Source organism: Bombyx mandarina, chromosome 05 (genome assembly GCF_030267445.1).
Source record: "Bombyx mandarina strain Sakado chromosome 05, ASM3026744v2".
Taxonomy (NCBI): Eukaryota; Metazoa; Arthropoda; class Insecta; order Lepidoptera; family Bombycidae; genus Bombyx; species Bombyx mandarina.
Genome location: NC_143212.1, coordinates 4,458,345 through 4,475,295, shown reverse-complemented (window position 1 = coordinate 4,475,295; position 16,951 = coordinate 4,458,345). Strand labels below are relative to the sequence as shown.

General features: G+C 38.5%; 1 protein-coding gene across 10 annotated transcripts; it reads right to left on the bottom strand.

Annotated features, from left to right (window-relative positions):
• Positions 1 to 1,331: 1,331 nt before the first annotated feature.
• LOC114241243 (Bromodomain containing 7/9) lies at positions 1,332 to 12,337 on the bottom strand. 10 transcript variants are annotated; one of them, XM_089727541.1, is made up of 15 exons: positions 12,184 to 12,240; positions 12,041 to 12,151; positions 11,838 to 11,947; positions 11,463 to 11,489; positions 11,002 to 11,124; positions 10,029 to 10,235; positions 8,831 to 9,031; positions 8,383 to 8,406; positions 6,734 to 6,866; positions 5,188 to 5,325; positions 4,400 to 4,540; positions 3,018 to 3,154; positions 2,175 to 2,347; positions 1,601 to 1,779; positions 1,332 to 1,524 (listed from the first exon to the last, which is right to left on the bottom strand). In XM_089727541.1, the coding sequence occupies exons 2-15, from the start codon at positions 12,066 to 12,068 to the stop codon at positions 1,430 to 1,432; spliced, it is 1,716 nt and encodes a 571-aa protein (XP_089583667.1). In that variant the 5' UTR covers positions 12,069 to 12,151; positions 12,184 to 12,240; the 3' UTR covers positions 1,332 to 1,429. The 10 variants fall into 10 exon arrangements, with proteins under 10 accessions (XP_089583667.1, XP_089583668.1, XP_089583672.1 ...); XM_089727542.1 differs by having other exon boundaries at positions 6,734 to 6,863; positions 12,041 to 12,337; XM_089727546.1 differs by lacking the exon at positions 12,184 to 12,240 and having other exon boundaries at positions 11,463 to 11,756; positions 12,041 to 12,087.
• Positions 12,338 to 16,951: the final 4,614 nt, after the last annotated feature.

The window sequence follows — 16,951 nt, the reverse complement described above, 5'->3', positions numbered from 1 at the left end:
ATCTAGTATGAACCCTCGAGGTCAGTAGAATAGGTCGAGAAAAAAAATTAATGATCTTTTAAATTTAAAGCTTCTTTTTTAAAGTTATTTAAGGTCTGTTTAACTCTAGGTGTATCGAATGGCACTTATGTCAAATCTAAGCAGCCTAAAGAGCTACTTCGTTTTAAAGGGCCTATTTCCATATTTATTTTAAAAAATGAGTCGAATATATTATTTACTTCCTAGGGCAATTGCGTAAGTACATGGTTATTTAAAAGTGAACTCTGTCTCCCCTCTGTGCTGCAAGTATTGTTTTGCAGTGTCGCGTGTGATCGCACGCGCGCAGTCAGTCGCACGCGTCTATTTGCGCAGTCAATCGAGGGTTGATCGGTATTTGAAATTCGTTTTTTTTTTCTCCCAAAAACAGGTGAATGTGGGCTGTATAAAAATAGGGTTCTCATGGTCGAGTCCACTGATGGTAATTTAAGCTATTTAGTTATTTTTTCTTAGCTTGTACTGGTGGTAGGAATTCTTGTGAGTCCGCGTGCGTAGGTATCACCACCCTGCCTATTTCTGACGTGAAGCAGTAATGCGTTTCGGTTTGAAGGGTGAGGCAGCCGTTGTAACTATACTAAGACCTTAGAACTTATATCTCAAGATGGGTGGCGCACTTACGTCGTAGATGTGTATGGGCTCCAGTAACCACTTAACACCAGGTGGGCTATGAGCTCGTCCACCCATCTAAGCAATAAAAAAAAGCTTGGCAGTAGGACTAGGTGAACTTAAGAGGTCAATTTGTGAAGTGGTTAGCAGAGCTGCGACTACGACTGGAATAACATCTTAGGTCGTGAGGTCGAGTCATATTTTGATTGATAAGCGGGTGTACTTAGCAATAATAACACCCGAATGTATTATTATGTTTATCTTTATAACGCTATCGTTATCAAATTTAAGCATAAAACCTACCATTCTCGTATATACCTATATTAGACGAAATAAAATAGTATATAAAAAAAAAGGAATTTAATCGTAAGCACACGAGTTTAATAACTGTTATGGATGCTTTGGCAAACACGAGACTCACTCCTAGCTGGAAGGCTACCAGCGAATATGTAGGGGGCTAGGGGGAAAAAAATTGACTCACTTTCTGTTTCTTTTTTAATCATTTTCTAGCGACATTTAATAACTTATTGGCACACACAAAAGTTATGGAAAAATACAATAGATGGCGCTGTTTGAACCCACGCCCGAGGTGTCTACGAAAAGAACAACCAATACGATATTATATTGGTAATCTACGGACGATCCCGTCATACAGTACAGGATTAAAGGAAACGAATAAAACAACAAAATACTTAGTATAGTACCAAATATAATTCATTTTGTCACTGTTATTAATTATCCTTATTCATACATTAGTCTAGCACTTATCATATTATCATTTAATAACTTATTTGTCGTGGCTTGACATAGAGTCAGGATCTGACATGAAATCCTTAGGTTCGTGCATTTCCATTTCGAAGTCGTCCACGGCCATTGGAGTGTCTGAGAATAGAAAACATAATGTGACATTATCTACGTCGCAGTGTCGACGCGTGCGCTACGGTCTAGATCTCCTCACCCAAATGGTCGAGTGTGACCCCCATGGCCTTCCGCAGCGCGGTGACGTCGACCAGGTCGGCGGGCGTGACGCGGGCCGCCATGGCGCGCAGGCACGCCGCCGTCTGCCGCGCCACCTCGCGCTCCGAGCCGCTGGCGCCCCGGGACAGCGACAGGTGCCACGGCGGCGGGGACGACAGCCTGACGACACACACACATACTACTGTCGACACGGTATATAATGTTATCCAGACATGATTGATAAACTTGTGAGTAGAAGTCGTCGTGGCCTAAGGATAAGACGACCAGTGCATACGTGTTGAGCGACGCACCGGTGTTCGAATCCCGCCGGCGGATACCAATTTTTCTAATGAAATACGCACTTAACAAATGTTCACGATTGACTTCCACGGCGAAGGAATAATATCGTGTAATAAAAATTAAACCTGCAAAATTATAATTTGCGTAATTACTGATGGTAGAACCTCTTGTGAGTCCGCACGGGTAGGTACCACCACCCTGCCTATTTCTGCCGTGAAGCAGTAATGCGTTTCGGTTTGAAGGGTGGGGCTCAAAGTGTGTGTCCAGTGCATTACCGCTGGTGCTGCTCGTGCTGCAGGCGCTGCAGCAGCTGCGCGGTGTGCGCGAGCGCGGGCCCGAGCCCCAGGTCGCGCGCGGCCCGCTCCGCCTCCGCCACGAACTCCACGTCCACGCCCAGCGCCGACAGCGAGCGCAACTCCTCCAGGTCTATCTTCACTTTAGAAAGCTCCTATAAATATAATCAATAATAGTAGTCAACAAGTTCACTGTCAGCCCAAGTTAAATTTTAGTTTTAACTAGCGACCCGCCCTCGCTTCGCTTTGGAAAAATTAAATTTTATTATTGATAGCCGAGTCCCGCGATGTTACCCGCGGTTATTGTCGTACCGCGGGTGACGCCGCGGGGCGAAGCTAGTTTAAAAAAGTTACTAAGTTAAGCCTAAGTTACTCCTTATATCATCAGCTACCTATCAGTGAAAGTCTCGTCAAAATCGGTCCAGCCGTTCCAGAGATTAGTCGGAGCAAACAAACAGACAGACAAAAATAAAAATAAAAAATTTTGTTGTATGTACCGTATATATTATATTCATATGCACGTAGTAAAAAGCGGTTATTTCAATATTACAAACAGACACTCCAGTTTTATTCATATGTATAGGTGGCAATTGACCAATTAATAATTCATGGTAATTATTTGGAGAAGGATACGATAATGCAGAATACGTAGAGCTCCCACTAAGATACATTAATCACATGGTATTTTCAATGTGAAGAAAATTTTAATACATTTACAACAATAAATTTTTATTCTACAACAAAATACGGGAAGACTCAAATATGAATTTGCATCTGTGTCATTTGTCAAGTAGAATTATCAGTTCGAGGGGGGGCAGTACGTACGTTGTCGTGGGGCGGGGGGGCGGTCTCAGCCGCGTGCTTCTTGTCCGGGAACAGCGCCTCCATGTCGTAGAGCAGGGCCCAGGGCGAGTCCGGCGCGAACCGCAGCATCTCCTCGTTTCCTAGTCCCGTTTCTGATGCTGTTAAACGTTGCCAGAGATAATTAAACCTAATGGTTACTTGATACAGGGTGTAAATTAAATTGGTCTCGGTATCACAATAGTATAAAAAAAGTTTTTCTGCAGTTTAAACAGATAAGCTATGTATTTGATTAGCTACAACCAATTTACTTCTTATAAAAAAATTTTTATTGCTTATCTGTGTGGACTAGCTCACAGCCCACCTGATGTTAAGTGGTTACTGGAGCCCATAGACATCTACAACGTAAATGCGCCACACACCTTAAGATATAGTTCTAAGTATCTTCAGTATAGTCACAACGGCTGCCCCACCCCTTCAAACCGAAACGCATTACTGCTTCACGGCAGAAATAGGCGGGGCGGTGGTACCTACCCGTGCGGACTCACAAGAGGTCCTACCACCAGTAATTACGCAAATTATAATTTTGCGGGTTTCATTTTTATTACACGATGTTATTCCTTCACCGTGGAAGTCAATCGTGAACATTTGTTGAGTACGTATTTCATTAGAAAAATTGGTACCCGCCTGCGGGATTCGAACGCCGGTGCATCGCTTCAACACGAATGCACCGGACGTCTTATCCGTTAGGCCACGACGACCACAGAATTTTACCAGTTTTGTCACTTAGATTTTATGGTGTTAAATTGCCTGCAGCAAAAGGTATGTTCATAGCAACCTTTGGGTTCTGAATTGTGAAATCAATATCGACAGATACTGCATCGAGTTTTAGGGGGAAATTCGGATATTTTACTAAAATTATTTTTGTATTAATATATAATTAATATAATATCTATTTATATATTGTTACGCGAGTAAGAGCAACGCCATCTGTCATCGAATAGTGGAAACGAATACCAAAAGAACTAGTAAATTAAAAAACGCTCGAGAAGTACGTCATCTATTGTCAAATAACGGGAACGCATATCGAAAATACTCGACTTGTGAGGAATGTTCTCGATAATTCTAGGGACGTCGTATCGAATATAATATAAAGCGTAGCAGGGATGTAACGCAGTCAGTTAGTAATCGGAACTACTCATAGCAATACAGCGAACGGATCACCTGAAGCGAAGCGGAAGAATTTAATTAAGAATTTGAGTGTTCGTTAAGTGTTTTAAGTGGTAATACAGTTTTAATTTGTACTTCGGTAGAATTTTTATTTATCCCGAACCCCAGAGCGTAACAATATTATAAATGGATTTTGTGAGGACGTCCAAATTCCCGACCCCCCGTGCTAGACTCACGTAGCGTGTGATAGATGAGGTGCGACTCCTCCTTGGTGAGGGTGGCGAAGGTTCCGTCGTAGGAGGGCGCGTACGAGCTGAAGGGGCCGTAGTTCAAGGGCTTCACGCCCTTCGCCACGTTGCGACGGTCTTCGCGTGGAGCTGTCGAGTTAGGAACAACCAAGTGACACTTGTCCGCGGTCCGCAACAACTATCGCTAGATTTATAACGAAAACCTACCCCGAAAGTGCCGCCATAAGTTTCAAGACAATACAATAATTACGGGTATAATAACGATCTTTATTATATAATAAAGTAAGAGAAGATATCGTACAATAATAAGAGAGCATTATTAGATTTTTAGTGCACGAAGCCCATATTCTCTTTTTGTAATAAATATTGGCAACAATATAATTTAGTAATATCATTGTTATGCTAGTTTTTAAATATATCTAGTGATATTAAAACTGAAACCCTATAATAGACTATAGTTCAGAACCTAAATTCACTTCGTGAATAGTATAATTATGTTAATGCTATTATAATGTATTATATACAATGCTATTGTAACTATTGTAATGTAATCTCAAACTAGATAGTATTGATTATTATCACACACATTTCCCAGTTTCAAATCTACAACAAAATTTGGGAATTCAATATTATAGTTTCCAACATTTAACATCAGTACTATCATCAGGTTATTCCCCTATAAGGTCACAGATCACAGCCAGAGCATTTTATGGTACAAAAAAAATAAATAATAATTTTGCTTTTCAATTTGATCTTGATTTATATTATTGTCTTACTGTGTAAAGTTCCTGTCCCCTGATTGAGTTTCCCGATGAGTTTTCCGAGGGTCATGGGTATGTCTTCACCGTTCCCCTCAACCGTGTTGGTGACCAGGCACAATGTTGTCTTCCCTTCCGCGTCCATTCTCGGAAAGGCTATCATGAGAAAATGACTCAGTATTTACCTGTGGCCCTTACGAATTGATTTAGTTTGTATCTTACTAGTAATGCAAAAGATGGATCATGATTTAATTATTTACAATTAATAAAGACCCGTTGTAAAACATTGAAATATTTAATTAATTAGCCTTGAATCCTGCTCTCCAAAGTTAAATTAGAATTAGGTAAATACAGCAGTTTTAGGTTGGCCCTATTGTGTACACAGACAGTTACATTCAATCAAAAAAGTACCGGGAATGGATGATGTGTTTATGGTTCCAAATGCAATTTTTTTTTATTGGAGTTAGATTGTTTTATCTTTGTTCCATTTTGGTGCGGATTTTGTGTTGATTTTTTTAAATTAATTATACCACATCTAGTGTTTATTGCGAATTTCATAATAAACAAAAATAAAACATCGAAGAAAGAGTTTGTTTTAAATTTTGCATCGTCAGTGGAATTTCGTGTGTGGAGTCACTGAAACTGTTACAGGTTGACGGTGAATCGACTTTATCAAAAACACGGTTTTTATGAAACGGAGATAAAGACTATTGTTTGACCGGAGCTTAAGAAAGCAATTTCGACAAAAAAGGCCAGATTTGTTGAAAAAATGCACAAGTCCAGCATTCTGAACGAAATCTTCTTTGCTTTTCTTAAACCTAAACTACTAATTACTTCGTGGTAGAAGACATAAAGAAGAATTCACGGCGAGAACTGACCTCTATTGCGGAAAAACGTTGAAATTTTTTTTATCATAAAAAGCACTTTTTTTTATTGCTTAGATGGGTGGACGAGCTCACAGCCCACCTGGTGTTAAGTGGTTACTGGAGCCCATAGACATCTACAACGCAAATGCGCCACCCACCGCTAATTTTAAGATGATGAAATAAATTTGCATGAATAACTAACATTTAGTGTATTATTGATCTTTTCCCGGTACTTTCTTGACAGAGCAGTATGTACGGGTACTATTCGCACCCACCAACTTTCTTCCACGAGATGCGATCAATAAACTATTTAAGTTAGATCTTTTTAATTTGTTCTACATATCGTACCACAACGATTAGTGACTTCGGACAATTTCAGGGACAATGTGAGTAGATTGTTTTGAAGGTCATTTATAAAAAAAACTGTTGAGACCTTTAGTTATCTCAAAAACAATTGGTTTTTTTAGTCTAAACAACAACAAAATTTGTACTGGTGGTAGGACCTCTTGCGAGTCCGCGCGGGTAGGTACCACCACCCCGCCTATTTCAGCCGTGAAGCAGTAATGCGTTTCGGTTTGAAGGGCAGGGCAGCCGTTGTAACTATACTGAGACCTTAGAACTTGTGTTTCAAGGTGGAAAAATACACGGACGGTACAATAAAGTACAGGGCAGTGGAAAGTGTTGGAATGTGTTGAGACCTTTCTTGGCGAGTCTCCGGCGGTGCTGCTCGCGTGCGGCCTCCATGTGTATCTTGACGGAGTCCGGGTCCCCGGGGCCCTCGGGCTCGGAGCCCCCGCTCTTCACGGGGCTGTTCCGTTTGAGCACCCTCTGCTGGGGTACACAACGACTGTATGTCGCTACACGTGGGGCAGCGTTCGCAAGCATCTCTCGTCTTAGAGTGTCTTTAAACTAATCTCTGCATTAACGTCACTTCTTTTACTTTAGAATGAAACAAATTGAATTTTCTTATTTTGAAAATTAATAATAATGATAATAATAAAAGCCTTTATTCAGACGCAAAAAGGATATTTACAAATAATAAACTTAAATTAACGACTCGGCCGAGTCGATGACTTTGACAACGTCGTCTGTTTGCTCAACTTTGGCAAAGGCCTCCTCCATTTCTTTTGAAAATTACATTAACATAAATGATGAACATAACTATATTGATGTTAACTTGTGTTCGCGCAGTTGGATTAGCGTAAAGACACTCGGCACAGTAAGGACATGCAGTACGTGTGGTGGAGGTCACAACACACACCTCTAATGTTTATGTCAAAGCGTTTACTAACAAACAAAAAGTTCGCTATACTGTTTCTGCTACTTCTCGCAAAAAAAAACGGAGCAAATATTTTAAGACAACTACTTTGTTAGCATTTCATTGGTTTTTACTATTTAAAAATATATCTAGAGTTTTCTTTTTTATATTTACAAAATTATCAGTGACAAAGTACATGAGTGAGAAGTATAATTGTGTTAATTTGATAGTGAAATTTTTGAAAGAGCTGATTTTGTTATGTACAATCATAAACTGGTTCAAACTGTTTTCACAGCGAATCTCGTCAAAATCGGTTCAGTTATTTGAGCGTGAAAACTTAACCAATTTACTTCCGTGTATAGTGTAGATAACTGAAACCAAGCTATTTCGTTTTTAAGGTATTGGTTAATTTAGTCCGGAATTAAGTTTATTGCATAGACGAGTGATCAAGGGCAGACCTATCTGGTGTTAAGTGGTCACCAGCTCATAAACAGCTACATGATTACGGTATGACTACTGGAGTTTGATTCATACCCATTGTAATCTGTATTTTTAATGACAATGCTGAACATGAAAGGTACATTGGATTTACTGTCATGTAAAAATGTCCTTTGCCAAAATTTTTGAATCGTTTGCGAATAGGGAAGTTACAATCCTGAATATACTCAGCTGGTACAGCTACTGTAGTGTACGGAATTACAAAAGCAAACATCTCTTTTGAATATAAAAAATGACCTTTTTTTGAAACTACCTTCTATTTATTTTTATTTTTTCTATTGCCCTTATAGGCAGACGAGCACACGGCCCACCTGATGGTGAGTGTTTACCGTCGCCCATGGACTTCAGCAATGCCAGGGGCAGAGCCAAGCCACTGCCTACCAGATGTATGCTTTTATGTAAGTTAGTTAAAATCAGTTCCAGTACGAGGTCAATGGATTTTCGCGACGGGTAAAGCTTTAAGAAATATAATTGACGGCAGAGGAAGCCGTGTGAATATGTGTCTCACTCATGCACCGGCCGCAGCTAGCGTAACAAAGTTGTTTCTTATCGATTCGCGTCCATTACTCATTCTAATATTAAAACTGTCACCTTTCTGCCATACGTCCTACAGGGCTGCATTGCAAAAAGTTCATATTTTTACATAAAAACATATGCATATAATATTATTCGTTCACATTTTCCAACTATTTTAATGTATTTTTATCACGTGTATGCCTGATGAAAATTCAATATTAGAGGTTTCTTAAGAATAGTATATGAAAGTAAGTAATTTATGATCTGATAGATCTGCACGATAAGTGGCAGAATATTTGTAAGTAATTTTAGTGCATACAGCAAGTGGATAGTTAAACATCCACAGTTAAACAGGCCATGGTTCACAGAACTATAGTGGCAACAAATCGTAGTGGAATAATATGTAGACTTCTTTGAAGACATTTACATAATATGTAACTTTAAGTTGATTTTAATGTTATTACTTTATGTTCTCAAGTGAAAACTTGGAATGGGACTAAAAACTTTATTATTATTATCTTACCACATCCATTTTCCCCATGTCGAATCCCAGCTCTCTAATGGGTATCTCGTACATGTAGGTGAGGATATCTCCCAGCGGCCTCAGTTTCTGCGGAGTGAGCTGCTTGAGGCCGGCGTGCAGGAGTCTCCGGGCTGCCTTGTGGTACACGGTGCCTGGTTTGTTGTACTTCATGGCATTGTTGCACATCAGTTTGAAGTCGCTCTGAAAATAATCATTTTTATTCATAAACTAGCTGACTCAGCAGACTTCGTAGTGCCTCAATCGATAAACAAAAGACCTAAATTTTTTATTAAAATAAATTTAAAACAAACAAAAGGAATCAGTTCGACGGGGGACACATCATGGGGAAAACATAATTGTTATGTTCATTTAATTCCGAGCACTTTCATAATTATCTACCTTTTAAACCTTCTCTGGATTTCCACAAATAATTCAAGACCAAATTTAGCCAAATCGGTCCAGCCGTTCACGAGTTTTAGAGAGACTAACCAACAGCAATTCATCTTTATATATATAGAAGAAGAAAATAGAAGAAGATATAAGTTATCTTATAGAGGATAAGAAGAAGAAGATAGAAGAAGATATAAGTTATCTTAAGTTATCTTATATCTTCTTCTATCTTCTTCTTCTTGTATATTACAGTATTACGTTTTTGGTACCCTTTGGAAATCTAAAGAAACGTTATTATTCTGAGATATTTGGAAATGATTCAGTCAAGAGTCATTTGAGGAAATTGGAACAAGTGTCCAAACACTTGAATGCAATGATCACAGACACCCTTCATGCCCAATTAACAAGTGTTAGTGTAATCATTTAAGCCACAAGACTGCTGTTGTTCCAATCATAATTACAACTGGTAGGATGTATTACGAGCCTCTGTACAGCGTATCTCAAAGGAGTTCTATTCTGGCTCGAAGGGCAGGACTACTGTTTTGTGGCAAAAATGAACCCTCAGCCTCAACATGTAAGTTGCAGTAATCATATTGTGACCTCTATGGGTTCTGTTAATCAATAAACAGCTAGCAGACAGTATGATTGTTTATCAAAATAGTGTAATAAATAAATAAAACATGTAGAAAACTACAAAAGACACATCACAATTAAATGTTCCATTAGTTTGTGATCACAAATTTAATTAGGGCCTAAAGACTATCACCACTATGCACTATTCCACATGTAATATGTATGTAGTACTCACAATAAAACAATTAAGGGATTTGTATTCATTATCATCAATCTTCTGCTTCATAGTAGAGAAATCCATGGGTTTCTTGATGATGGTGGAGTAGCCTGGTGCAAAGTTATCATTGACAGGCCAAGCAAAGAACTGGTGTGGGTCTCTTTTCTCTAAGTTCCGTAGTAGCTGTTCAAGCAAACGGGAGAGTGGACGACGCTTTTGACTAGCCTGTAGATTGAGATGTCGTTTGTAATTATATGGCAAAATATTATACTCAACTAGAAAGATCATGGAACACCATAATATGAGAATTACTGATTCATTATTCTGTTCTGCCCTAAAGATTTTTTAATTAACATCTTTAGAATTTGATGTGGATGTCAGGTGTTTTCACATCAAGATTGAGATGTTGCTTGTAATTGTATGCCAAAATATTATACTCAACTAGAAAGGTCATGGAACACCATAATATGAGAATAACTGATTCATTAGTCTGTTCTGCCCTAAAGATTTTTTAATCAACATCTTTGGAATTTGATGTGGATGTCAGGTGTTTTCATATCAAGCAATGTGACAATGCCAGTAATAAAATACCACAGGCAGGTATACATTTTTGTAGGGTAGCATATAACAAATGTTCACAAATTATTGCCACAATAAAAGAATAACTAAATAAATAATCATTATTGTATAATAATAAAAATGATATCAACCTAATTTTTTAAATTATATTTTAGAACAAAAGTAATCATGTGTTACAAATAATTTAACAGCTATTAACAATACCATTGAGACTTGAACCTCATACTTCAAGGTTATGAGGCCTACAAGTTCCAGTAACTATTTTATTCTTAGACGGCTGTGAGCTCGTTTACTTCCACAAAATAAAAATAAAACTGTTAAAATAGATTTATACATTTAAAACAAAGAATTATCATTAAAATACTGCAGTATCTAACTACAATATTTTAATTTTTTTTTGTTTTACAGATACCTTCAGGACACAAGTCCGTGGTTCTCTGTGAGAAGCTGGTGAGTTAGGTCCGGGGCTGAAGTTTCGCATCATTTTTTTCATCATAATCTCATCATCTGTCTCATCGTCATCTGACAGCTTTATCTGTAATTATTATTGTGAATCAGTTTGGATTTGGAGTTGGTAATCACCATGATATGAAAAATATTATTCTCCTGGTAAACCCACCTGTTAGATTCAAGAGGGTTGATGCCTTAGGTATAACTCTAAAGACATTATAATTCACTCTCAATAGAACTAGAATTAAATTAGAACAAATAAAACTAGATTGCTATTTAGAAAAGAAAAACCAGGTTTCTGTGAATACTATTAGTTCACTGTGCGAGATCGCTTGTATGTTGCGGGGTGTATTAAGTAAAGTAGTTTTAAGTGGTTTTCATTAATTTGTTCTCTTTTATAATTTTTATGATCTATATGCATACCTTTTTAAAAATATGCTTCCCGGAGTTCTAGAAAGAAAAGAAAGGTTAATTTATTACATGTTGGTATTACTGATCATGTGATTTAAGTCTTCACTTGAGGGTAAGTTACTCGACAAGTATCGATTATCTGGCTGGACTCCAATTAGGTACATCCCGTTGTATACTAAGTTGTGATAATTGTTGGTCAAACACAATCTATAAGCTGTTGTGCGAGATTATTATAACACTGAAAAACGAGCATCGCAGCAGCAACAGTATGGGATTTATGTAATTCCATGTGCATGGCACACATTTCTGTAAAAAATTTCGTTCATTTTTTTGGTTGTAATTATAAACTAATCAGTTTATTTACGAATTAAATTCTAATTTCCTTACCATATCTATTTCGCGGCGTCTTCTTTTCTTCTTTTTTGATTTTCCTTCCGTTTCTCTAAAATCGTCGGTTGCAGAGTGCTCCAGATCACTCATTTCTAAAATCTCTTCTCCTGGAACATTAAATTATGTCCTGGTTTTGTATTTCTATTTAATTTAGTAAAGTAAGCTTTGATTTTAAGAGGTTTATAGACTATTTTTCTTACTGCAACTCAGCTTTTCTATGTCATCCATGACGACGCACGTTGTTATTGATCTAATAACCGATTTGTTATTATTTACTGCTATTAACAATAATTGTAATATGTACTTAATACTAAACGTAGTGTTACATACTCTTTGTTAATACCATTAATAGTAAAAATATTAGTTGACTTTCAGTATTATTATATTGAACGGTGGATTTTAAGTGTATAATCTATGGGTGGATTTGTGTTTTATTGTTTTTAGTGCCACTGTGTAATCTATGGCCTATGGCTGCATTGCACAGATCACTTATAGTCGGATTTTTAATTAGACGAAGCCAGCTGACAGTAGCTAATGTCACTTTGTGAAATAATGTTGCTATATTTAAAGTAATAGTGATGCGTTCAGTTCTCGTTCAATCACATAAATGAACAATAAGTGTGAAGAGTTACTCATTAATTTCAAACTATAAAAGAATATTATTTATATTTTACAATAAAATTGTATTAAAGTGATCCAATATAATAATATGTTACTAGTAGTATGTAACTACAATCAGTTTTTTTTTTTTTCATTACCTATGTACCTATAATTGTTATATTTTATACATCTATAGTTTCAACTATATGATGCATTGGAAATAGGACAGTCTTACAAGCTTCCTCGCAATGTTTTTCTTAATGTTTCAAACACTCGGTATTCAGTACAGGTAGATACCATAGGAACATAATGTTTCGTCGAAAACTCGTTGGTATGTACAAAGCACGGCTAAAATTCGAACCCCGTGCCCGATATCGGCAGTTCGGCACACTAACTACTCACTAGACAATCGAGGCAATTTCATTAATTCAGGAGTTTTTTCAATCGTTCACTTTGTCACAACACTATTTTTATTTCATCAAAAACTGACAACACAGTAAACGTCAGTTTACTTCGTCTAATAAAAAATCCGACTATAGTCTTAATATGTGCTAAGTCAATTATCTATGGTAACAAGAAAGTAGCAGAGCAAGCGGACTTTTTGGCGGGAACGCGAGGAGTGAAGTTGTGTGATTTGTTTTATTTTGTCTATTTAGTGTTTCTTCAGGTTTAAATGTGTAATAATGGTGGTTTATTAACTGTTTAATATCTGTGAAAGTGCACAAATGTGCGAAAATGAAACGAAGCCACTGGAGGTAACTTTTCGGAATCCTCCAAAAAGTCCACTGAAAGCATCTTAGTAAATGACCACCATTTTACTGAGATTATATTTCATCTCATTTCATTTCATTTAATTTCATCCCAGTTGATTAATGTCTCAAATTAATCATCTTCATATAATTTCACTCCATAATATCATTTTTCATAAAAATATGATTATAAATTAAAATAAGACATGACTTAAAAGTCTCAGTTACCAGGTCATAAAATCCCTTTAAAAAAAAAAGCAGAGCAAGCGTGTTGCATAGACTATTACTGAATTTACCTCGATTATTACACCGGTCACTCACATGCGCACGAATACGCAAACCCGCTAGTGTAGGACGACATTTGCGAATGATTATGCAAAGTTTTCGCTGCATTCGTGGTTTTCCAAGCTGTGTCGGTTTTTTAACAGACATCAAAGCGCGCGAACCTGGAACCTTCGCGTAGTCTCCCACACATTCGTTTGCCCAGTTGCGCCGACGATTGCGAAGGTAACGGACGTATCGCCATTTTCATAGTTCGTGACGTCTACTGTGTAGCGTATCTTCATCAAAAGAAACCCCATAAAAACACCATGGCTGTTAATGATGTCTGGGAAAGAATTCAATAATCTTTTTCTTTTCAATGTTCTATTGACGAATTAAAAAGGAGGAGAAATTCGTGAGACATTCGTAAACAAGTGTAGGAGGAAGCGCAAACGGGTTCGCAAATTGAGTATGCGAACCCATTTGCACAGCCGCTAGGTTTGCGAATGAATGTTTGACGGCCCTTTACATGCGCGCAAACATTCGTACAATGTATGAATATTTGCGCGCATGTCAGTGGCCGGCATTAGGATGATTGTTCATTTTTAGTTTCAGTATGACATTACCAATACCGTCTTTGCCATAAGGGCACACGGGGTCCGTGCCCATGGCCCCCATTCTCAGGGGGCTCCGAAGGACCGACAATTTGGTTACCAATTGTAGTCGAGAGCGGTCATTTTCGCAGCTTAAGAGAATAAAAAATGAATTGTGAACAACAATGTTACAAGAACGGCTGAGTAATTTGTCAATTATGGGCGTAGAAAGTGATATCCTTCAAAAAATTGACTTTAAAGATATAATGGAATATTTTGCTCAACAGAAATCCCGAAAGAAACCATTATCGTAATCGTAACCAAAAAACTAATGTTATTAATATTATTATAAATTAAATAATATTATTATATCATACTGTATTTGATTACCTATAATATATTGTCATACTCAGCAAATAATGTTTAAGGTGGGTGGCGCATTTACGTTTTAGATGTCCATGGGCTCCAGTAACCACTTAACACCAGGTGGGCTGTGAGTTCGTCCACCTAACTAAGCAATAAAAAAAAATTATAATTAGCTTTTTTTACTTTCCAAAAGGGCCTTAAATTCTTGTGTGCCCAAGGGCCCCAGCCTAGTTTAAGACGTCCCTGGACATGACAGTTTGATACCTGATATTCTTGTCCATTGGTTTTTTATATTTTGTTTAGTTTTGATTTTTTAATTTTGTTATAAAAGACCAAAGACATGTCTGATTTAAAAAGTGATTTAAAAAAACGATTGAAAAAGATTTAAAGATCAATTTTGATTCTCATCCACTCACAAGTTTGCGCGTTCACTGCAAAGAAGGACCCCTTTGTCATGGCGCCGCAATTCCAAGGAGTATCCCTGCAACTTTCCGAGAGTATCGGGATACTTGGGGTCGACATTTCGAGCGATGTCCAGTTTCAGAGTCATTTGGAAGGCAAAGCCAAGTTGGCGTCCAAAATGCTGGGAGTCCTCAACAGAGCGAAGCGGTACTTCACGCCTGGACAAAGCCTTTTGCTTTATAAAGCACAAGTCCGGCCTCGCATGGAGTACTGCTCCTATCTCTGGGCTGGGGCTCCCAAATACCAGCTTCTTCCATTTGACTCCATACAGAGGAGGGCCGTTCGGATTGTCGATAATCCCATTCTCTCGGATCGTTTGGAGCCTCTGGGTCTGCGGAGGGACTTCGGTTCCCTCTGTATTTTGTACCGTATGTTCCATGGGGAGTGCTCTGAGCAATTGTTCGAGATGATACCAGCATCTCGTTTTTACCATCGCACCGCCCGCCACCGGAGTACAGTTCATCCATACTACCTGGAGCCACTGCGGTCATCCACAGTGCGTTTCCAGAGATCTTTTTTGCCACGTACCATCCGGCTATGGAATGAGCTCCCCTCCACGGTGTTTCCCGAGCGCTATGACATGTCCTTCTTCAAACGAGGCTTGTGGAGAGTATTAAGCGGTAGGCAGCGGCTTGGCTCTGCCCCTGGCATTGCTGATGTCCATGGGCGACGGTAACCACTCACCATCAGGTGGGCCGTATGCCCGTCTGCCTACAAAGGCAATAAAAAAAAAGATGTGTGGTGTCGTGGGACACCGGATAGGAACGAAGTTCCTTATTATAAAAATAATAATTTTAAGTTCTATTCGAGGTATAAAAAAAATAAAAAAATAAAAAAACTCTCAAATCTCACTTTCATTGAACATAATGAAGTGATGATGAATAAAATAAATGTATCGCCAACACAATGACCTCCTCTTATGAAGAAAATCTGCCTTGCAAGTTCGTAACGGTTATAACATTACGTCAAGTCAATTTCGCAAATAACATTAGGCATTGACAAAGGTAAAAACATGATTAAAAATATTAGCCTCCATAGGATTAAGGATCACGGCTACTCCCGAAACGTTAGCTTTCCTAGGCGGCGCTCGGGCATCTATGGCCAAATCAATGGGAACTCCGATATTAGAAGTTAATCAATCCAATCACTAAATCGATTTTTCTTTCATCAATTTCCTTTCCAGGCATATTTTTTATTAAAGTTAGCTGCGCATCTTACGTGGAATTAATTAGTTTACTTTAGTAAATATTTGTCAAATCATATTATTATGCAATTGGTTGGCTCCATTGTCCAGAGTACCTATGTCGACCAATTGCAGACTCGTGCACCTGGTTGTTCTTGGATTTTGCAATGCTCCTTAACTCCTTAACTCTGATCGATTAGATTGTATGATAGCCCATAGTCACAGTCTAGTTTATTGGCACGGTCGGAAATAATATATTGACATAAAAAAACGCGAGGATAAGTCGTAAAAGTAGTTTTAATTAAAACACTAAATGAAATATTTCTTACGAAAATTTTAAGACATGTTGCTCCATTCATATCTTATCGCATGTGCTTAACAACTAGAAAAATTAAGATAGTTAAATTCTGTTTCAATGAACGTTTCATAAATAAATGAGTATCGCTCAATGCATGACAAACGCTCGTCTATTCAAACCATTGAAGTAAGGTCTATGATTCAAACTAGCCGCACGCCACCTGTCGCATATTGACGGTAATAGGTATGTAAAAAAAGCGTTGTTTCAGTATGTTATATCACCAGCGGCGTATTCCGGGACACCAGCGGCACCGTCTGGGCGGCCTGACGGGCTGCCGAACCGAGACGGCCGACGTTTCAGACGGCTGGGCGACCTTGGGGTGAGCCGCGCCGTCTGGTTGTAGTGTTGACCGCAGTAACCCCCCTACCTCATCCGGGTTCTGGCCTCGGAAGGGATCGGACGTTGGGTGTAAGGGTTCAGGGGAGTCATTTAGGGGGTGGGCCCTAAAACCCTTGGGCCCGCGGTCTGCTCACAACACCATGCAGATCGTTGAGTCTCACATACCCAGCGCGCCCCTTATGCGCGGGGACCTCATAGGA

Excerpts from the sequence above, each read along its gene's own strand:
- LOC114241243 (XM_089727541.1), bottom strand. The coding sequence starts at position 12,068 with ATGGATGACATAGAAAAGCTGAGTTGCA. Across the intron at positions 9,032-10,028 it reads AATCCCTTAATTGTTTTATT|AGCGACTTCAAACTGATGTG; the intron begins GTGAGTACTACA and ends GATTATTTTCAG. Across the intron at positions 5,326-6,733 it reads CCGGAGACTCGCCAAGAAAG|CCTTTCCGAGAATGGACGCG; the intron begins GTCTCAACACAT and ends TTCTCATGATAG.